Source organism: Manis pentadactyla, chromosome 6, assembly GCF_030020395.1.
Source record: "Manis pentadactyla isolate mManPen7 chromosome 6, mManPen7.hap1, whole genome shotgun sequence".
In the NCBI taxonomy this organism is placed as follows: Eukaryota; Metazoa; Chordata; class Mammalia; order Pholidota; family Manidae; genus Manis; species Manis pentadactyla.
In genome coordinates, this window is record NC_080024.1 from 66,627,644 (window position 1) to 66,649,912 (window position 22,269).

General features: G+C 37.5%; 2 protein-coding genes across 5 annotated transcripts; one reads left to right on the forward strand and one right to left on the reverse strand.

Annotated features, from left to right (window-relative positions):
- Positions 1-1,729: 1,729 nt before the first annotated feature.
- Positions 1,730-13,248, forward strand: METTL5 (methyltransferase 5, N6-adenosine). Of its 2 annotated transcripts, XM_036888081.2 has the most exons (7): positions 1,730-2,410; positions 5,009-5,123; positions 5,450-5,628; positions 6,397-6,479; positions 9,746-9,797; positions 12,736-12,785; positions 13,162-13,248. In XM_036888081.2, the coding sequence occupies exons 1-7, from the start codon at positions 2,302-2,304 to the stop codon at positions 13,198-13,200; spliced, it is 627 nt and encodes a 208-aa protein (XP_036743976.2). In that variant the 5' UTR covers positions 1,730-2,301; the 3' UTR covers positions 13,201-13,248. The 2 variants fall into 2 exon arrangements, with proteins under 2 accessions (XP_036743976.2, XP_036743977.2); XM_036888082.2 differs by lacking the exon at positions 9,746-9,797 and having other exon boundaries at positions 1,743-2,410.
- A 3-nt stretch (positions 13,249-13,251) lies between these two features.
- SSB (small RNA binding exonuclease protection factor La) lies at positions 13,252-21,827 on the reverse strand. Of its 3 annotated transcripts, none has more exons than XM_057503931.1 (12): positions 21,670-21,827; positions 19,946-20,020; positions 17,902-18,005; positions 17,641-17,815; positions 16,895-17,002; positions 16,709-16,809; positions 15,559-15,630; positions 15,192-15,234; positions 14,661-14,801; positions 14,121-14,307; positions 13,842-13,973; positions 13,252-13,345 (listed from the first exon to the last, which is right to left on the reverse strand). In XM_057503931.1, exons 2-12 carry the CDS (start codon positions 20,009-20,011, stop codon positions 13,257-13,259), a joined length of 1,218 nt encoding a protein of 405 aa, XP_057359914.1. In that variant the 5' UTR covers positions 20,012-20,020; positions 21,670-21,827; the 3' UTR covers positions 13,252-13,256. The 3 variants fall into 3 exon arrangements, with proteins under 3 accessions (XP_057359914.1, XP_057359915.1, XP_057359916.1); XM_057503932.1 differs by lacking the exon at positions 21,670-21,827 and adding an exon at positions 20,519-20,574; XM_057503933.1 differs by lacking the exon at positions 17,902-18,005.
- Positions 21,828-22,269: the final 442 nt, after the last annotated feature.

A 22,269-nucleotide genomic window follows, 5' to 3' on the forward strand; every position in this document is an offset into this window, starting at 1 on the left:
TCGGCTGACTTCTTCAAAGGTGAAAGGCAAGCCCCACTGACAGGCTCACATTGTCTTTCGAGGTATCTGTGCCACGCCACTCCGTGGCCTTTGGGTCCAGTCTCGCACACACACCGCGATGGGATAGGAGGTTATTACCTTGGTTGGACCTTTTCCGGCGATGGGCTCTGTAGCCAGCAAGGCATGGTACACAGCAACCAGTTGCTTCTCTATCAAGGTGACCCGGACCTCTGCTCCTTTCCATGGTTGTGGCCAGGCTCTGGCCAGCAGCAAGAGCAGCAGCAGTGGCAGAAGCAGTAGCCTTAGGCTCGGGCCATGGGTCGGGGTCGACGTGGCCAGCAGCGGTGGTGGCGCCTTCGTGACCACATGAGTGTAGACACATGTCCCTCGGCGCGAGCGCCACTTCTCCCCATCATTTCTAGGGGCGGCCCTCGCAAAGAGCGCACCATTATGACAGGTTTCGGGTTCACAGGAACCCTGCCAACTTTCGCCAGTTGTAAGTCTAGGGAAAGGAAATCCTGGGGCAAAATACCCCTAAAAACCAAAATCAATCAAAGGGAGAAATAAAGTTCAAAACCTGTTTATTGCTCACGAACTGCAGTCCCAGGCCGTCTTTGTCTCCTGCTCAAGCAGCCACAACCCCGGCCCTCCCCCTCACCTGTCAGGTACAGATAAGCCCTCTGTTGCCCAGGTAATCACCCATTGATATGGAGATGAACTTCTCCACCCCTGAGGAAAGATGCAAATGCACTAAAACCATACTGCTTTCCACCTCTGAACGCCTATTGATACGCAGATATACTAAAGCCAGGCCAGATATTCTGGAAATGTTTCAATTTTACCCACAGTCCATTCCCCAGATTAAAGGGTATCCTTTCCCTTGAACACTGGAACCTATGTTCTCAAGATCCTAACTCCTTTCAACATCCTCTCTGGTATTTTAAACTCCTATTAGCTATACACTGTCTGAATTTAGGTAAGCTCATGTCTCCCCCTATCGTTTAAAAGAACAAACTTCCCCCAACCTCACTTAGCATCAACTATTCTCATGCCTCTTCTTGTAGCCACTTTCATTAAAAATTGTTTACATTTACTTTGATTCCTTAAGTTACATTCAGTTCACAAACCACGACATTTCTGCTTCTACTCTATGAAAGCTGACCTCTTCCCAGCCTTTGACACCACTACCTATTCCTTCCTTTAAACAATTTTTGGGCTTTTCTGACATCACCATTCTGTGAGAGTTGAGCTAAGTGACACAAGTGACCTAAAAAGAGGTAAATAAATTTATAATAAAGTTAGGTAAGTGTAAGATAAATTTTAGCCGAAATAAACTGGCGAAGAGAGGCAACAAAGGGCCAGGTAGTTTATTTGAACGCAAATTCCCGGGTGATATTTTACCATCTGGCTATCACAGGCTGGGGAAGTTACACTCAGCAGGGCAGGCAGCGAGTTTTTAAAGAAGGTAGGGGGAGGCAGAGCTTAGATTTACAGCGGCGCGAGGATTGGCTAGCCTGAGGCACATTTTCAGGTTGGGAGGGGGCAGCAGCTGGGTACTTCGGCACGTCATCAGTGCCTTACGTGCTCATTCCTCTCTCCAGTGCCTTTAACCTTACAGTAAGCAAATGGATTTAACCATTTAGGTAAATGGGACTGAAGGTTGCTACTTTTTGAGAGGAGACTTGGAGACAGGAAGCAGAAAGGACACTGACATTAAAACAATGTGACCGTGACTTTCAACGCTCTCTTCCCCATCCTTTAAAGGCCTGCAGGTACTCAAGGAAAAGCTAAAGGGCGAAAGGCAGCGGGGGCCGCCCGGCGCCTGCGAGAAGGGCAGGCTGTACGGCGGTGCAGACCTTGCTCCGTGGAGGTGAAGGAAGGTCCTGGGTCGCCAGCGGAACCCGTGCGCAGGACCCGGTTGCAACCCGGCGCCAGGCGGCGGTGCGGTGGGTGCCACGCGCGTGCGCGGCGGCGCTTCCGGCTCCGGCAGCCTCTGCAGTGTGCACCCTAGTTCCGGGCTCCCTGCAGTTCCCGAGGCCGGAGGTGCAAACGGCTTCTGCGGACCTCAAGCTCAGCGCCGGACACCCTGGAGGCGGGCCAGAGGCTGCCGGAGCCCACGCCCGTCGCCGGCGCCGGGAGGAGAGCGGAAGCGGCGTGCGCTCTCCGAGCCCGGCGTTCCGGGCTCGACCGAGCGGCGCTGGAAAAGGGACCCGCGGCGGGGATGGAGGAAACCCGGGTCGAATAGGTTTCTCAGCAGATTCAGGGCTATAAAGCCATGCGAGCTCGCACTTTTTAAAAAAGATGAAGAAATTAAAACTTAAGGAACTGGAGAGTCGCCTGCAACAAGTGGATGGATTCGAGAGGCCCAAGCTATTTCTAGAACAGTATCCGACGAGGCCACACATTGCAGGTAGGGCGGCTGGTTACCGCGGCCGTGCTTGCCGGGTTCGTCCTGTCCATCCACTCCACATTGACAAATAGAACAGTTATCTGGGCACAGAGAACGTCTAGAGGAAATTCCGTATTACGCCAGAGAGGACTTCCTTGACACCGAAGCTGGAGATACCATCCACACACACTTCGTTTTCCTGTTTGGTTTTCTGCATATTCCGTAGCATTGTCGGACATCTTTTTATTGTGTTTTGTTTCTTTCGTTACGCTATAAACTCCTTGAGGGCAAAGAATTTCCAGGTCTTGTTAACACAATTACCAGTGCCTCGGAGAGTTCTGATACAAGTTAGGAGCTTAGAAAATATTTGACAAACAAGAATTAATTTCCTATTTCAGTGAATTGCCAGTGCAAAGATTCCTGTGATATACACTGCCTTATAAATGAGTGCTAGAGTTGGTAGCAGGAAGACTTGAGTTTAACAAATCCAGAATAAGTACTATAGATAAAGATGAGGATGCATTTCAGTTTTAACAAATGATCTGAGAATCAACAGTGTTGCTTGACGCAAAAGATTGATACTAAGAGTTACAGGAGAGAACACTGGAAAACCCATTTACATTGATAAAACCTATTGCCAAAGTCATTGGGGACTCTTAGGGAAATTAATTTGTTGGGAACCCTGCAAGAAGGAATTCCGTTGCAGTTCCAAAGTAGTTCTGTTTCTAAACTACCAGTGAAAGTCAAGGAAAATACATGCGTACCTGCTTTCAACACCAACATACTGTATTTTTTTTTTAATCAGTTGTTCTGCACCCAGTGTGTAACATGCATGGGTGTGCTAATTTTTTGAGATACTAGCTTCAAAGTCACACCTGTATCGATACTCAGGACAACTGAGTCAGCCTGAGATGTCCCTGGGTAATTGTGTTTTGATAAAATCTTTGGATCCTGGGGGTCATTTTTGGCAAGTAGTCTTTGCTAGGTTCAGATATCCATAGGGAGATACCAGCGGGTATCTCTACTCATACCTCACCTTCAGTGTATCCCAGAACTCTGTATGTTTGAAAGGTCCCTTTCCAATCTCAGCAACTTCTGCTCTGTTCCTCAGTAGTTCTCTTATTAGGTCTCATTAGATTTTGAATATATTGTGTCTGTAGACCATGAATATATGTGTCTAAAGGCTGTATTGTGGATGTAGGTCTTTTCCTTTCCCATTCTAGCTTGAATTTACGGCATTTGTGTTCTGGTGACAAACTTGTTGCAAAAAGTTCTGTGCCATTTTAATGTTAATTCTTGTTCTATATTTACAAGTGATTCTCCCAGACTTACAGGTTTCACAGATTGATAAAAATTTCAAAACCATTTTGAAAACTGACATAGGGTTGCCAAGTTTTTATTTTGACAAGGAAAGATATTTTTTAAACCTTTACTCTTACCATCCTTTCATAAAAATATGTCAGTATCAAAGAAAGAACTGATATATATGAATGGCAAGATTTTGAACAAGCTGAAGAAAAAACATTTTTACCTTATTTTTCTCATTTTACTTTAAAGTTTTGTCATTCCTGACATTGTCAGCAGAGACTACTTTTTGGAAAGCTTTGGTATGTGTTAATCATCCTTTGTGGGGCCTCTTACTGATGCTGGGGTTCTTGTTCACGAAGCCGAAGAATGAGCTTCACAAACAGTCAAGGCAGGAGAGCAAGGTACAGGTTTTTATTTAGAGATAAAGTAAAAGGACAGAGCTCCTGGCTCACGCCAGGAAGGGACAAGAGAGTCCATAGTGGTGCGTTGTCTAGGGGGTTTTATAGGCAGTTGAGGATTTTTCGAGAATGTGAAAAAGAGTTTAGGGGTGTGGACTTTTTAAGTGGACCCTGAATATTAAAAATTAACTTAACACAAGGAATTTCCTGCCTTGATTTCTCTCTGGGACACCAGTGCCTTGGTCTGGGAGCACGTCAAAAGGCTGTCTGCCCAGCCCCCAAGGTGGGCTGAGGTATTGTCTACTTGCTAAAGAATCTTGCCTCTTGAACTTCCTGGGTGTTAAAATGCAATCTTATCTTTAAGATGGAATTCTTCCTGCTTTTTACTATGCCGTCTACAGCTGGGTCTACATGCTAAGTTAGTTGCTCAGTTTGCAGAATTACCTCGTCAGATATGAAGGAGGAAAGACAGCACATAGGCCTGGGCCTTTTAGTATACTAAAGTGAATCTTACACATGGTTACAAATGATTAGCATAATAAAACATGTGCTACTCTTATTTATCTGGGGAACATTAACTGATGTCACTGAAGAATGATTCTAGAGCTTAATGTTCAATATAGAGTTTTAGTAGGTGGGTTTCCTTGCATGTAGTTACATTGCTCTGACTGCAGATATCTCGCCCTGCCCCCTCCGGAGGCCCTCACCCTACTCTGACTACATCCATGGTCCCTGTCTCATTACCGCATACCAAGTTACTATACCTTATGTGTTTTTAATAATCTGCAACACCATGTGGGGGATAATTGAATAATGCAATACAAGATATTGTTTTAGAAGAGTCATTTGTACAAATTTGATTTTGGTCATCACCTTGCTTATGTATTCCTCAAAATGTTCTTTGATCTTTCAGCATGTATGCTATATACAATCCATAACACATATGATGACATTGAAAATAAAGTGGTTGCAGATCTAGGATGTGGTTGTGGAGTACTTAGCATTGGAACTGCAATGCTAGGAGCAGGGTAAGTGACCCACTGTGTACTACTTGGGTATGGGTGGCCTTAGTAAGCATAAATAGAATCAACTGAATTAGAGTTATGGGACTGTATAGTATGAGATGAGTAAGTATTTGATACTGTATATTTTGAATGGGCAGAACAGCAAAACAAACTAAAAAAAGAAATGGTAATGCATCTGAGTAACACACCTGCCGGGATGGGAAATCATGCTGTTGAAAGGTAACACTCACCCTTACTTTGCCAGTTGAGTTAAAAAGTATGTTTTTGGTTTTGTTATTATTCTGACTTGGGAGCTGTAAGTAGTCATTCTTTGTGTTTTGTATTTATAGGTTATGTGTTGGATTTGACATAGATGAAGATGCACTGGAAATATTTAACAGGAATGTGGAAGAGTTTGAGTTAATGAATGTTGACATGGTTCAATGTGATGTGTGCTTATTGTCTAACAGAATGTCCAAGTCATTTGATACAGTAATTATGAATCCTCCCTTTGGGACCAAAAATAAAGGTTGGTAACAAGAATCAGGTATACTGGTGTATTTGTAGAAAAGTACATTTTAAAAGCCACTGTCTCCTCGTTTGGGTCAGTGTTTTTATCAGTGTTTACTAAATAAACCAACCTCTTACCTGTATAGTTATTACAATTTCAGTTTGTTAATGCATGGCTATGGAATTGAATATTTCAGTCTTTTTCACAAATTTATACTAATAAAGTCTTTTTATTCATTTATTACTTATACTACGTTTTAAAGAATGATTTACCTAACCCTGTATATGATTATGTGTCTTATAAAGGATAGTAAGCTTTCAGAACCTTTTTTTAATACCTTAACACACTCAAAGGTTTCAACATATGGCTGTCAGTGACTTACTGTGACCACTTATTTTGTGCATGCTATGGGCAAGGAGCATAGGAAGTTAGTAAGAGGAGGAAAATAATGTAGTTTAAAAAGTCATCACTCCAGACCCCACTTGATTCTGATTGCTACTCTGTTCCCTTCTCCCTTCTTTCGAAGTTGTTAGTTTGGAATTTAATATTGAAATTTTTACTTTAACCTTACTTAACCAAGATAGTATCATTCTGGTTTTATTCTATCAACCTTAAAAAAAAGTATTTAGATATTTTATTTGTTTGTACCCTCTCATTGCAGAAAGAATTTGAAGTGGCTATTTTGGAATTTAGAAGAAAATGTTTTAAAATACCTAGTATTCATTTGATTTTCTGTTTTGATAACAGGTTTATAATGTAAACAGGAGCTTTTTCTACTCTTGACAGGGACAGATATGGCATTTCTGAAGACTGCTTTGGAAATAGCAAGAACAGCAGTATATTCTTTACACAAATCCTCAACAAGAGAAGTAAGTTCAATCATTTTCTGTGTCATTTGTTTTAAATTTATGACTGTTTTAAGGATTTGCTATGAATACTAAATACTAGGGTATCTATTTCTTCTGACATTTGTTAACATCTGGTACTTAGAAACTGAATTTTCCCTTTAACTACCTAGCATTTGTAATCAGCTTTTTCCCAGCCTCTATATAACTTCTTTTGTCAAAAATTTGTTCTGGCAGAAACTGTTACTGGGAACAAGATGATAAATCAGTAGAGAAGTATGGTATACCTTGGGTTATGGTATGTCCTCGTTTTCCTGGGTAAATCCTGATTGATGCCTGTAGTCCCAGTGTCCCTGTGTGTGGTTTCGTGTGCATAAGGAAGGCAGTTAAGTCCTGATTTTTAAGAACAGTGAACCTGGATTCAAACTGATTTGAGTTCAGAACCCACCTCCTTCCATTATTCTCTTGCCAGCATGTAATACATGGGGATGTATAAGATGTATTTCCAGAAAACTGGGGGTGAGAGTGGTGCATTTTTTTTAGTGTCTATATAATATAGTGATCAAGAAGATAAACTGTAGAGCCAGACAGCCTAAGTTCAGATCTGGACTCTGCTGCTTCCCAATTGTTATCTTGGTCAAAGTACTTGAGTTCAGTTTCATCCCCTATACTGTATTCACCTACACTCTTATAAAGAACTAAAAGTACCTTATACCTTGTAAGGTTGTTGTAAGGATTAAATCAGCCAATATTTGCAAAGACACTTAGAAGTGTCTTGCATATGTAACTGCTACATTAGCTGTTACTTTAAATCATACATGTATACTTTAAATCATACATGTATAGATTTTGAAGTAGTTTTGTAGGAAAAAAATTGCGTAAATACACTGTACTGGAATCAGGTTGGAAAAAATAAGTTCTGCATCTGCAGTAGTCTAATTACCCTTTAAAATACATAATTACGTGGCTAAAAATATATACACTGCTAACATGAGTAATGGTACATGCAGAAGCTTGTGTTGAGGAGGTTCCCAAGACCATCCTCAGGTTTGGTGATTCACAGGGAAATCTCACACTATAGCATACAGTCATACTCATTATTTACTGCTAAAAGATACATAGCAAAAATGGCAAAGGGAAAGGTGCGTTAAGTAAGTACAGGAGCAACCAGGTGCAGGCTTTCAGAGTTCTCACTTAATTCCTCAGCAGCAAATCTTTGTGACAAAGCATGTGAATGTCAACCAGGGAAGCTCACAAAGACTCAGTGCCCAGGCTTTTTATTGAGGTCTGATCACATAGGTACTCCTCTGCCTGGCAAATCCCTAATTCCAGACTCCCAGTAGCAAAACAGGTATTCAGCATAAAAGTTTAAGCACAGTGAGCCACTGTTATCAATTAAGGGTATGGAGAACAAAAACCCTCTGAAAGTCTAAGTTTCCATATTCCAGCCAACCAAGGGCTAACCTTCTACGTAGGACTCCCTAAGAAAAAGCTGTCAGGCCTCCTGCTGTGAATTCTTCTCTGTGCAGCTTGGCATAACATAAATTTTATGTTACTCATATACAGCAGGCCAAGTAAAAATAGAAGCAAGCAGCAAGTCTAATTTAAATGAATTCTTGTTGCCATGTTACCAAAGAACTCCCATCTTGGTTGTTTGGTATTGCCATGTTCCACTATTAGGAGGCAGCGTTATCAGCATTTTATTTAAAATTTTAAGCAAATATTTCATTAAGTGCATTTTTACTTAGTACAAAAGTATTTCCATCGGACCAATGATGAAATAACATAATCTGGTGTGTATTGTGCATACTGTGAAGGAGGTATGATGAGAAATAACTTCTAATATTAAGTCCTTATTTTATCCTTTTGTAGATATACCTGCTCTAAACTTGTGAAAATGTTAAGTATTACTATAGTAATAATTCACTGAAGATTACCCCAGATCCCTTAACTATAGACCCTTCTCTTTTAAAAGTGCTTGACCATCTATTCTTAATATAGTTATATTTGACATAGAATAATCTTTTGATAGAAGTACTTAGGTGAAATATGTGTATCCTGGCAGCTATGTTAATAAACTGTTAACTTTCGAAGCTGTTGCCATATCTTCCTTTAGACATTGTGAATATTTAGCTTTTGACTTGTATTAAGTAGGTAAGCCAGGCACTGTTGTTTCAGTGTTTATCCCAAACTTAGCCCATTAATTCTTTGACATTTCTGTCACAACCAAATATATTCCATTGTATAATCTAACATGTAAAATCTCTTTCATTAACCTTAGGGCTCAGACAGCAAAGAAATACCATGTTTCTCTCAAACTTATCAAGGATCAAGCTTCCATTAACTTGTATTGTTTGCGCTAAAGGCTGTATCCTTATACAGAAACTCTAGATCTCAGTTTCCTCAGAGGAAAAGCAAGCCTAGAGCTGGGACTATTTAAGTTCAAGAAAAAACTACAAGCACAAACATTGTCAGTTTGTTTATAATGGAAGTATTTGAAACTAAAATTTAGGGAAAGTTAATTTTATCAGTCAACTTGATGCCAGTTAACTACTATTATGAACACTGCCAACATGAACAAAAGTTTGATACCAAATATTGATGTCTCTACTATAGTATTTCTAGAAAATTATGCACATAACTTATGTAGAGGATTGTGGGAATTTTTTTCCCATTTCTATTAATGTTGGAGTGTTTTATATAGATTTTTTAAATTCATAAAACAATTTTTTATAACAAATTGAGAACCAAAAATTTTATGAAGTAGTTTTGAGAATTTTAGACCTCTAAATAGCTAACTTAGTATTACTATGTGTGCTGGCACAGTTCAAAGTACTGTTCACATTCTGTGACAGTCTGATGAAAGATACTATTATTCTGTTCTAAAAATGCACTTAATGAAGTATTTGCTTAAAACTTGTAATCAAATGCTCATTAAATACTAGATAGATACTACTATCCTACTATTTCCTCATTTAACAAAATGGTTGCCAGGATAGCTGTATATATTGATGAAATAAATGCTATAAAACCATATGAATACATTGTGCATATTGATGGGTTTCTGAAAAAATAACTTTATTTCTTTAATTGTAATTTGGTTCAGATTGTTAAAAATACATAAATGGCTTGGTTTATTTCCAATATACTATCCATACAATTGAAAATTTTTTAAGAGTCTAAATTCTAAGGAAATATTCAAAGCTTTAAAACTTACTATCAAGTATTAGTAGAAAGTTTTCAAAAAGTATTTAAAAATCAGCTCACATTAACATGTTATTTATATTCAGCATATTCGAAAGAAAGCTGCAGAGTGGAAAATAAAGATAAATATTATTGCAGGTAAGACAATTTATAAGTTTCTTACAAAACAGAACTGTAAGGCCAACATGCATTAGTGCAGCTAGAATATTTATACAATTGCTGAGGAGACACTATAGAACACGTTTTCCAGTGTGGCAAATGTGCTTGTTGGTAATGGGTTGGAAATGGAATGAAGGCAGGGTACCAGTGTTTGCCTAGATGGTCCCAATTTATGCATTTCACTGAAAATTTCTAATAGTACCCAAGTATGTGGTCACTACAGGCTAAGAGAACCCTGTATAGCATCACAGTGACAAAAACTTGGGCTCAGAGTTGGTCCGACCTCAGCTTGAAATCTATTCATGGAAAATACACTACCAAATTTCAATTGCCTTTCTACTGAATTTTCTAATTGTCCCTAGAGTCAAGTAGATACAATATAATCATCCACACTCCAAGTAAATAATATTTGATCCTTTTATTAGTAAATTTGATAATATTCACAAACGTCAAAATGGGAAAAGCATGTTAATAGCTAAGTATAATCCAAATAATTCTGAAAAGCCTCAAGTAAGAGGCTTGGTAAGGGGAAATGTTTTTTACATAACCAACTACGTATTACCACTGTGATGTTTACCATATAAACAGATACATTACTATTCATAAGTAACGTAGTGCATAAAAGGTCTATCACTCTTCCTATTTATATTCAGTATTGTCATTCCTTACCCAGTGTAAGGTATTGTAATATGCAACATGGAGCATCTTAGAACAGTTCCTGTAGCATACAAAGCCAGAACCTTGCTACTTCCAAATAATGTCCTCAGACCATTAGCACAGCCATCCCTTGGGAGCCTATTAGACTTGCAGAATTTCAGGCTACACCCAGACCTACTGAATTACAGTCTACATTTCAAAAGGATTTGATTTGGAAGTGATCTGATTGCACATTAAAATTTCAGAGCTGTTAAGAGATCTAGAGTTACAATTTACGTTGAAAAGTATGAAACATAAGTAGACTACTGCCTGTCAGAGTCAAGTTCCAACCGGGGTGGGAACCACGAAGGAAAGGACAGCATCAGTGAATGAGGAGACAAGACTCAGAGTCAGTGTGAAGTATCTCCTGACATCAAGTAGCAGGGTCTTTATTTTTATATCTTTTAGGTCTTACATAATGTTAAACATTTTCTTTGATCATGGATGATACAGTGTTTTTTCCCTTCAGTTTTTGTATAATTCTGGCTCATTACAGATGTTACCATTTCTTTGAACAGCTTCCTTGTAACATTTAATGTTTAACTTTCCCCTAACCTTTTTGGCCAGAGATGTAGGTTACGTGCTAGGTGCTAGACAGAAAAATGGTGTGACGGCATGTGGTTTATAATGTCTGCTTTTGCTTTTAAGCGTATGAGGTTATATATAAAGTTTACTTACAGTTCATATTTAGAATCTAAGGTTATACTCAGGTTATAAGATTCTTTTCTAAGCTAATACCATCTTATACTCATTGTCTGCCACTTGGGTTTACACCCAAAAGTTATCCATCCATCCTATTTTAAGGTATGGGCCCTCACAATCTGGATCTAATTCCCGTATACAGTATAAAACATTTTATTCTGTCATAATATTCATTCCACATTTTTAACTCCTTGCATCTTTCCTCTCATGTCCATAGGCAGTATGGTTTCCTAGCTCTTTTCATCCTCATGTAGTGACACAGAGTCTGCACGTACTACTTTGCCATTGATGTAACAGTATTTTGTTTTCATCATAAATTCCTGTGTAAGGGATACCTGTAAATGTCCATCTGTCTATTTTGCCCATAGACTTCTTTCCCCTGGGTGGATACCAGAGGCGTCCCCTTATTTTATAAACAACATGGGGAGGCCCCTGAACCGTGATTATTGGATCTTTTAGTTTCACTTTGCTGTTTCATTTAACTTTCTAATAAAAATGGGATTTTCAATGGCCCAAGTTCCCGTAATTCTTCCTTAGCCAATCCAGTAAAGAAGTCTTCATTAGGCATGTTTGTGTTATTGCAAAAGGGGGAACAGGCCACATCTAATTCTGTGAATATTTTAGGTTGTTCTAATGTAATTGCTCGTGGCAGTATGCCTGGGACGGTAAGTCCCGGAGCACTGCTTTCGTTCCCGGCACTATTATTTTGATCATAGCTTTGGGTCAGATTATTCTCCTCTACGAGGGTCAGATTGTTAGTCAAAATATTTGTCATGAAAATTTTCCCATACATGAATCCAATTATCAGCATCATAACTGCAAAAACAAATACAGGGACTAGCAGGGGCCAGCTGTGAGGTTTCCTGACTTTCAGGATTCCTCCTGTTGCCTGGACCTTGTCAAACAGCATGAGTAGCATGGCCCGTGCCAACTGCCATCAACTGATCAGTAGTAAGTTTAGAATAGCTAGACTACTGCCATCAATTGATCAGTAATGTTTGGAGAACCTACATTATTCTTTGGAAAGAAAGAATATTAAAACTTAGTAGGGAAATAACTAATATAACTACATTACTACCATTACTAAAATCCAGGTAAGTTTTTCAAATAAGCATTATTATGAGATTGCTAAGCTATAGATTATTAGCAAATTAAAATTAGCGAGGTATGGAGAACATACAGAATGCAATGAAGGTACGCACAAGCTTTACAACTTACACAAAAATTCACTCAACATTCTCCATAGAAAAAAAAAAAATTAGCGAGGTACTATCATTTTCAAAGGATATACTTTTTTGTCCTCATCACCCTTCTAACTTCCTCATGACCTCAAATTTCCACAACTAATATATAAGTCATGGGGATAGATATGAAGTCAGCCCTTGGGTAAGTCAAGGTGACAGGACTAAAATATTCAGCTTACCAGCATTTAATACTTGCAGGGTTTTTTTTTTTGAGTCAAGTGTGGTAAATGTTTGAAAATGTAATTTTTATCCTTTGATGGCTTTTGTTTTTCTAGAGCTGCGATACGACCTGCCAGCATCATACAAGTTTCATAAAAAGAAATCAGTAAGTCTCTTGATTTTGGCTTATCTACATTTAGTACTGAAAAACTTTGCAGTAAGTAATTATTTCTAGTGTTGTCAACTTGCCCAAGTAAATACAGAAAATGAGCCCAGGAGATAGAAGCATTAACTAAGGGCCGGGCCTATAATCAACATTCTTAAGTGCTTTGGGCACAAAAAGAAAAACTAAGATTTTGCTCTTTTTATGTATGTTTTATTGGTTTGTACTAATACATTCTCATATTACAAAGGCAATTTAGTGGAAGAATCCTTTTGATATTTGAATTATCTGCAATAACACAACTACACATTAAAAAAAGAAATCTTCATTTGGATTAACAAAAAAAGGTTAAACAACAAAAAACTTTCCTTTCTTGCAGGTGGACATTGATGTGGACCTAATTCGGTTTTCTTTTTAAAAGCCTCCTAAGACAAATTAAAACCTAATTAAGATGAATTTAAAAAAATGTCTAAACTACTGATCTCCAGCACCATTTTCTGTTTTCTGTTGTTTTGATGCAGGTTCTTCTTTGTCTGTTTCTTCTCTTGCTCTTTTTACCGGTCCTATGCAACAAGAGAATTAACTTCTGTTAAGTTTACTGTATTACTCTATTTTCATACTGAGCCTGAAAAATAATTGTTTAGAAAAACCTCCTACACCAATGAGAAAAGTATTTTCCTTTTGTACAGACTTGTTCTCTAATCTTACCTTCCATATATCTGTGCTTCCCACTTGTCAAACAGAATACCCAGTGTGTATCACAATCCAAGAACGTCACTTATACAGAAGTTGAAAAACCACATGCCATTCTGTCCCACAAATAATTTCTTATGAAAGTACTAAAGGAGTTTAAAAAGCTTACCCTAGGGCACAGGAAAGGCAGTATAGCACAGCGAAGACAAGTAGTGACTCTATAGCGTCTTACTATGCTGATGAACAATGACTGTAATGGGGTATGTGGTAGGGAGTTGATCATGGGAATCTAGTAACCAATGCTGCTCGTGATTGTATATTAGTGATACCAAAATAAAATTTAAAAAATTAAAAAAAAAAACTTACCCGATGAACGATTTTCATCACGTTCTTCATCACTATCAAATTTAGTTTTCTTGCCCTGAAACTGTACTTTTCCTTTAGCAGATCCAGTCTGGGCAGTTTTATTTCCCTTTCCTTTTCCTTTAAATCTGCGACCTGTGGAGACATAATGCAGAAATCAGTAAAGAAATGTTTTAAATCTCTTGTCAGTGTCTTTCAACATATTAAATTTTTTTTTCACATTAAATTTTTTACTCAAATGAATTAAAATAACTGTCAAAGAAAAAAATCAGAACTAAGGACCTTTTGACTTCCATTTGCTTAGGGATTCTTGTTGATCTTCAATGATTTTTTTCAATGCTTCTTTTTCCACATCTCCTTCTAGTACTTCCCATGTCACTTCTTTGTTTCTTAATTGTAAGTTACCATTATTTGCATCTTTGGCTTTATCCAGTGCTTCCTTAGCTCTTTCTTTAAATAGAATTATTCCCTACAGCAAAGACAGATGAAAGCCACATCCTAAAGCCACAGTTAATTTCTTCACACAAACAATTTACCTACACTGCAAACCTTGCACACCATTACCAGTTTCAATGAATTTTACTGAACATCAGGAAGTTATTGTGAAACTTCAAGTCTAACAGTTATTCACAGCAAAATTCAGAAAATATGAGACATCACATCCAGTGATAGCAGTAACAAAATGGAAAGTAAATGATCAAGTAGAAAGTATTCACAAACACATTAATAAAAAATTGCTTTTCTATTAATTTTATCTTCTAAAAGGTAAGTTTCTATGGATTTTTAAGCTGATTGCTAAAAAGCATATGAATGTTTCCAAACCTCTTTTGCTCCTCTGACAAAGTCTATCCATTTTATTTCACCATGATTTGAGAAAAGGATGTGCAAATCTTCTCTACAGGTCTGATCATCTAAGTCACCTGAAAACTTCAGCAAGCAGCCAATCTTTTCTTCTAAAGATTTCTACAAAAACATACAAAGTAATAAAAAAGTTTCTTAATGCAACCACCAGTCAGAAATGGCTTATACCACTCTATACCTACACAAAGAAAAAGCTAAAAATTAAAATGCTGTTTTGAAGTAGGTTAACGGTGCACTTCCCTTTGTCGTCCTTTGTTTTACAGTGGCTTCTGATTTTAACTCACCTAATATCTCCAAGTAGTATTTGTTGTGTGATATTAGTTATGTCTGTACTATTTAATATCTAAGTAGTAATTTTAGCCAATATTATTTGGCTATGACTTCAGTGTAGTGACAACTAGAGAATTTTTTCCATATATTCTTTAATGTTCTCAGACTTTTTAGTCTCATAATTGTGGATTATAAGATTTCTTAGATACCATTAATACTCACCATTTCGGCATTTTCTGCTAACTTTTGTTTTTCTTCCTGCTCTCTACAAATAAAAATGTAATTAGAATGTTTCCATTTACTGTGAAAGAAAATTAAATCCTGATAAAGTTAACTTTGATCATGATCACTAAACTAATTAGTAACCAAAGCCAATCCTTTGGTTTCCTGATGGTCTGATGCTAGAATGCAACAGAGTGGCCCCAGGGTTATCAAGGCAGCTTATGACCTCAATATTTCACTAGCAAAAGAAGAGCCTACTGCTACTCATTTCAGTGCACATGAGCTCCACTTCCTGGAACCACTTAACTCTACCCCCCTGTCAAAGCTTTAAGCAATTAAAATGTTATGATTAGCTCAACATACTTACTGTTTCGCTCGTAATTTCGCTTCCACTTTATTTTGCTTCCTTTCTTCATTTTTTTTTGTGAAGTAATCTTCCCTAAAGGACACAACATAGAGGCTAAAGTTTATGAGGGCAAAGACTGCCAATTACTCTAAATGATTTAAGACAAAGCACAGGAAGGAATATTTTCTATCAACATAATTACCTAATTACCTAAAAACTAAAAAGATGCCAAGGTAGTTACTTATTTTTTAATAACAGCTTCACTGAAAGATAATTCACATACCATAAAATTCACCCGTTTAAGTGTACAATTCAATGTTTTTTAATATATTCAGAATCACCTCTGAATCAGTACTAAGATCCAATTACTACTATCTAACCACTACTAATTTCAGAATATTTTCATGACCCCGAAAAGAAACCTCATATCCACAACAATCTCATGTTGGTTTTCATTTATCATTCATGTACAAAAAAAAGTACAAATAAACCAGAAGTAATGTTTCATAATTTTTTAGTATTTCACAGAAGAAAATTCTAAAATCTCTCAGACCAAGAATTAAGAATTATGAAAATCACGTTAAAAAATACTTTTTGAGGCTCTAACACTGATAATGATTCATCACAGTGCATCTCCAAGTCCATCAGATTTAATACATAGCATTTAAAAGATTGTATAATAAAAAAGTAGGAGACTATGACCATATAACTAACTTTATTATGAAAATGTTCTCATTCATCCTAATTTGTGGACACACACAGGCATATTAAAGAATATAGTCCAACTCTCTCTTAAATAATCTTTTGTATGGTATAAAAAGTTAACATGCATATATACAGACCAAGAAATATGAAGAGAGAAAAATTGTACAATGATTTCTTCTCTAACCACACCAAAAGCCCAAATTTTAGTATCAGTCTGTTAAGTACTAAAACTTAGCCTACTTTATTAATTGCTAACACTGAAAAGGTACTAATAAACACTTTCCTATAGTCTCAAAGGACTAGTAATTCACACTGAGCAAATCTCTAGCATTTCTCAAAGGATACCTAAGGATACTAAAAATACTGGCCTTACAGGGGATGCTATCTATCCCATGCATCTTAGCCCAGTGCCTCAATTCCATAGAACTAAATGGTAGCCAGAAGAAACATGAGCAAAAAGACTTACTTGAAAAGTATTAGCAGGTCCGTGTCTTTGTACTTCTGGCCAGAGGTCTCAACGAACTTCTTAGCAGAGTCAATGCTATCAAACACAGCAAATATTGATCCCTATTTAAACAGGAAGACAAATTTTTGAAAGTCATGTCCCATATATTTTCAACTACAAAAAGTCTGTAACATTACCCAACCATACCTTAAATGCTTTGTGCAATGTTCTTCTCATCTGAATATTTAGTACTTGACCTTTATCTTCTAACCACTCTTTTATGTCATCAAGGGTTGCATCAGTTGGGAAGCCTTTCTGTGAGTAGTAGGGAGAAATACACAAATGACTTCTCAGAAAAAAAACAAACCATTCACTAGAAATTGATTCATTTTGTTCTGAAGCCAAGCTCTGTGTCTCTTAAATGTCTAACAGCTCGGGTTAAGAGCCATTGTTGTCTAGTTCAACAAAAGTGACTTACTGATCTGGGATTCACTTCAAAATAATCCAGTTGGGGCAGAGATAAGCCAAGATTAATCATATGTTAATAACCGTCCAAGTTGGGTAATTGTACATTATTCAGTCTACTTTTGAATTTCTGGTATTTTCCAGAATAAAAAAATAAATACTTAAATATGCTAAAAAGAATTGCTATTAAGTTTAGCTACTTATAAATAAGAACAGTTGATATGCACTAGGTGCTTAAAATATGCCAAAGATTTTGTATAATAGTGGATGGAATTTTTTTTCATTTAATTCTCTCAACAGTTCTACAAGGTAAAAAATAATATCCCCATTTATGAAGGTAAGGCTTAGAAAGGTTAAGAACATTGCCCAAGGACATTACAGTATATGGTGAAACTATGATTCCGGAACCCTTATTCTTAATACACCCTGCTATATATTCTTTCTAAATAAATTAAAAATACAATTAAATGCATTAAAGACCAACTTACGATATAAACAGATCTGTTTTTTACATCATTTTTATACTCATCAGTCACTTCAGGGAGGGGTTTGGTTGGAGATCTTCGGATTTTAGTTTTATCTTCACTTATTTCCATGAGTTCTGCCTTTGATTTACTCAGTGCTTCTACTATTACATTAAAGTCTGTTGTTAGACGGTTTAACCTGAATATACATAAAAGAATTATAAGACTTAATAGTAGAACTTGTTAATAAAAAAATCTAAAGATGATTTTTTAAAAGGTTTTTACCTATTGAATTTTATCATTATCTCCAGAGGTACCCAGCCTTCATCCAGTTTAATCTGTTCCTTTAAAAATTTGTCCCGAGGTAAATTGAAATCACCAAAATAATACTGCAAGATAATTACAGTTTATTTCAGAGCATTGTATAACATTGACTCTGATCCTGGAGTTTTCTTTTCTTACCATTGCATCACTAAGTTCTAATCTATAAAAATAACGTCATTGGAGGCAAAAAACACTCTCTCCTACATACACTAAAATGCAAAATATTTATAACACAAATTAAGAAAAAGGGCAAACTAAAAATTGATTACTGAAACAATACAATTGATAGATAGGTCAATAGATTAGAAAGCCCTAAATATAAAAATATATTTAAGGATTTAGTATATGAAAAGTCTCATTTCAAATCAGTGTAGAAAGAATAGATTATTAAACAAAAGGAATTGTAATAAACTGGTTAATCACTAATTTTTAAAAGTTAAAAAATAAGCATTTATCTATTTTAAGTGGAAAGGTATTCTTTCTCAGTATAAAAAAACTACACATGACAATAGCCAAGTGTGACTACCTGATATGCCAAAAGTAGCATAAAAAGTAAAAAACATGTAAGTTTGTTAATAAGTCTTATAACTTAAGGCAAATTTAAATAACCAAAAATAATACTGCAGGATAATTACAACATATTTCAGAGCATTGCATAATATTCTGATTCTGAAGAAACAAACATTCATTTTGGCTAACAGAAAAAAGACATTAAAAATAAAAATGTACTACAAACATTTAAAAAGTTCAACTACATTATTAATCAAATGCAATTTAAAACAACTGAAATAGCATTTTTCACCTAACAAATTGGCCCAATTCTAAAAACAAGAATACCTAGTATTGGCCTGAACGTAGTAATGGTCATACAGGTAGGAATGTATACTGGCAATAAGTGACAAAACTTAAAAAAAATATGCATAACCCTTGAGCCAGTACTTCTCTTAGGAATTTTACCTTAAATCAGTAAACATGTTTACTAAGATTTATATATAAAAATATTCATCACAGAACAATCACAGCTAAAAAATTGAAAATATACTACAGATCAAGTAGGGGATTGTGTTAATTTTTGACACGAAATTTTACTCCCCCCAAAATGCATTCCATGTTCGGTGGGGGAAAGGAAAGTATGTTGGTGAGAGCACCAACCAAAGTGTGAAAGGGTATTCATCTGGCTTTTAGCCCTTGATTACCTCAGGAGGGTGGGATTTGAGAGGCGGCAGGTTGTTGAAGAGCCATTAACTTTTTCTATATACAGCTTTATATTGTTCTAAATATTAAACACAAAATAAATCATCTGTAATTTTTCTTAAAATCGTAAGGAAAACACTAAAGAAAGTTGTAAAATAGGAAATTTGAAATGGCAGAGAAGCACAACTTAAAAGACACCAAACAATATGATCTTAAGTTTCTCAGAAAACAAAAGACTTAAATTATGCTATAATTTCTCATGGAGCCATTATTGACACTGTAAAGCTTCAACTTAAATACCTACGTTCAAAAAAATGCTAAAAGGACTTTGAAAACAGGTATTATGTTAGAAGTTACAATAGCGGAGAACTAACTGGGCAGAAAAAAAACTAGTAGGACCTGTAAGAATAGAAAGTGTTATTTAACAGGGAAGGTACTTTACAAAGGATTCTTATGTGCCAGGCACTCCACTAAATGCTTACATTTTACTAAACGAAGGTAATCCTCACAAACACCTTAAGAAGAGTGTACTATTACCGCCACTTTATAGACTAGGAAACTAAAGCAAAAAAAAAAAGTAGCACTAGTTTACAGTGTTATCTTTTGAAATGTTTGTAGTGCTTAGTTTTCATAAACTGGCTCCACCAACAGAAAACTACTTACTCTTACATGTTAATCTAATTCCAAGAATCAAAGGCAAGCCAAATAGGTCAGTATAATGACATTAAATGTTCCTTCTGTATTCGTTTTGAGGCCCTAAATTTCCTTTCAAAGGGCTTGTTTTTGCAGTTTAATAGTACAAGAATCATACCTCAATTTGATGACAGATTTTGGTCTCAAGAGCAGCCATTTTTTCATTATCACCATTTTCGGCCATTGTGGCTATCTGTAAATTTTCCCAAATTGGCATAAAGAGGTTATTTTTTTTTTTCTTTATATAAAACTCAAGACCAGAAAAAAAATGTTTTGAAATGATCACTATCGCATTGTTTTCTTAAATATCAGCAATTTTTAATTTCACAGGTTTGATTACTCAATTCTCAAATGCCAACAAAAGAAAACTTTGGAACAAGTGATGTAAAGTTGAAAAGCTATCAATAATCCACACTATTTTCAGTAAATCACTGTTCCATCTTCTATAACAAAGCAAGTGGTTATCTTCATTTAGCTGGTCAAGAAAAGTTTTGGGGGAAAAACTCCAACTACTCACCAAACATTTCCAGCTTTAAGCAGAACACTATATGTCAGTATATTACTTTTGGACCTCAGTCCTATATATTTTGGTGTGGGTCACATTTCTTTCAAAATTAATCACAGCTGATGTGCCAAAAACTTCTCAGCAAAAATTAAGTATCATAACTTCAGGTGAAAAAAATTCACTTACTACAGTCAGGGTTAGATTAGTTGCTGCATGTTAAAGAACATATGAAAATGATCATTTGTGAGGACATGGACACTAAAATAACGTTAAATGGGTGTATACCTACTAATTCGCTAACACACTAGTCAATCTTGCAGCCAGTTTCCTATTTCACACCCCTGACATTAACAATGCAGGAAACAACGAAGGTTGTGAGGTTGGTTTGCTAGAGATCACAAAACAAGTCTTCTGACATCAAACTGCTAGCTTCCGGTGCTCTATTTAGCCAGTCAGTCATCCACTTTGTATAGAAGTATATTTTTAAGATTTCATCATGGGTGTCTACCACTGACTCTAGTGATGAACTATCATTAACTACACTTAAGAGATATAGCTTTAAACACTATAATTGCTTTGCAATAACCTAGATGCACCCTGGAAGCTCTTGCAGTAAGAATTTGGATGGTACACATCCCAATACAAAATTTGCATAATCATACGTATCGCTTTGACGACCACAATCAACATTCCTAAATTATCATGACCTAGAGCCCCTTATAAAGCAAGGGATGAGATAAAAGAACTATGTAACCCTTCTCTGGCCTATCCAATTTTGGAATTTCGTTTCATGAGATACTTTCCTTATGAAATATACCCACACTTTCCCATTTCACACAGAAGCTTTGATGTGAGTGTATGAGGACCTTAAAAACCCAAGAGGGATGCCAGAACACCTGCCCCAGTCTGTCCCACAGGATTCAACGAACCCTCCAACATCTAGCCCACGCCAACCTCCCCAGAACCCCACCCAGGGGGCGGGAAACGCCCGCCTTCGGATACGCGGGAAAGCGGTGGAGGAAGGAAGCCTTTACGGCGCAGCTGGGTTGCGGACAGCCCCGTCTCAAAGCAGCCATCACTGCTCGCCTGAGCCCCAGCCCGCGGCGGGAACCCTCGCTCCCGCCCTCCGCGAAGAGCCGGCTCGGCAGCTTGCGCGCCCGCGCCCCTACGCTCGCACAGGGCGCCCCGCCTGGGCCCACGCGGCGCGCGCCGGGACGGAAAGCAGGCACGCGGTGACGCGCCTGCTGTGAGGCGGCCGCGCAGGAGCGCGTCACCGCGTCCCACGCGAAGGAGGCCCTTTTGTACCGTCCTCTCTTGAGCCACCGAGGGTTGCTCACCTGAAAGTCCGGGCCCTGCACTGCTCCGCCACAGGACCACTTACAGCGACGGCACTGACTGGTTTCGAAGCGCCGCTGGGGGCCTGACGCGCGCAAGGAAGATGGGGGCCGTCCCAGCAGCCCCTGCGGCCAGAGCGGGCGGGGCTGCGTACGGGCAGACGCCAGCCCGCGCTGTGAGCATGCGCGCGGACGGCGGCTCTACGGCGCGGAGTCCCGCCCTCACTGAGAGGACATCGGGTTGGAGTATTGGGCCCGTAAATGGGAGGAGAGTGTTTGGATAAGTACTTATTTTTCAGTAGGTACTGACGGCGTTTGTATTCAGCCCTTACTTAGCCTCTCCATTCATATGAAGTATTTGGCTTTTGTTTTATCAGATTACACTTTTCAAAAAAATTATTTTATTTCGTTACATCATGTAATAATTCTGAAAAAAATGACAATTATTAAAGTTTTTAAAAATCAAAGATTCATAAAATCTTAGAGTTAAGAAGACAATACAGTAGAGTGTTTAAAGCTTGGAGTCTGGAATCAGACTGTGTTCAAATAGCAATATTCCAGTTCACAGACTGTGTGACCTTGGACAAGTTACTCAACTGCTCT

Excerpts from the sequence above, each read along its gene's own strand:
- METTL5 (XM_036888081.2), top strand. The coding sequence starts at position 2,302 with ATGAAGAAATTAAAACTTAAGGAACTGGAGAGTCGCCTGCAACAAGTG. Across the intron at positions 5,124-5,449 it reads ACTGCAATGCTAGGAGCAGG|GTTATGTGTTGGATTTGACA; the intron begins GTAAGTGACCCA and ends TTGTATTTATAG. Across the intron at positions 9,798-12,735 it reads AAAGATAAATATTATTGCAG|AGCTGCGATACGACCTGCCA; the intron begins GTAAGACAATTT and ends TTGTTTTTCTAG.
- SSB (XM_057503931.1), bottom strand. The coding sequence starts at position 20,011 with ATGGCCGAAAATGGTGATAATGAAAAAATGGCTGCTCTTGAGACCAAA. Across the intron at positions 18,006-19,945 it reads AAATCTGTCATCAAATTGAG|TATTATTTTGGTGATTTCAA; the intron begins GTATGATTCTTG and ends ATTATCTTGCAG. Across the intron at positions 13,974-14,120 it reads AAGCAAATGGAAGTCAAAAG|GTCGCAGATTTAAAGGAAAA; the intron begins GTCCTTAGTTCT and ends ATGTCTCCACAG.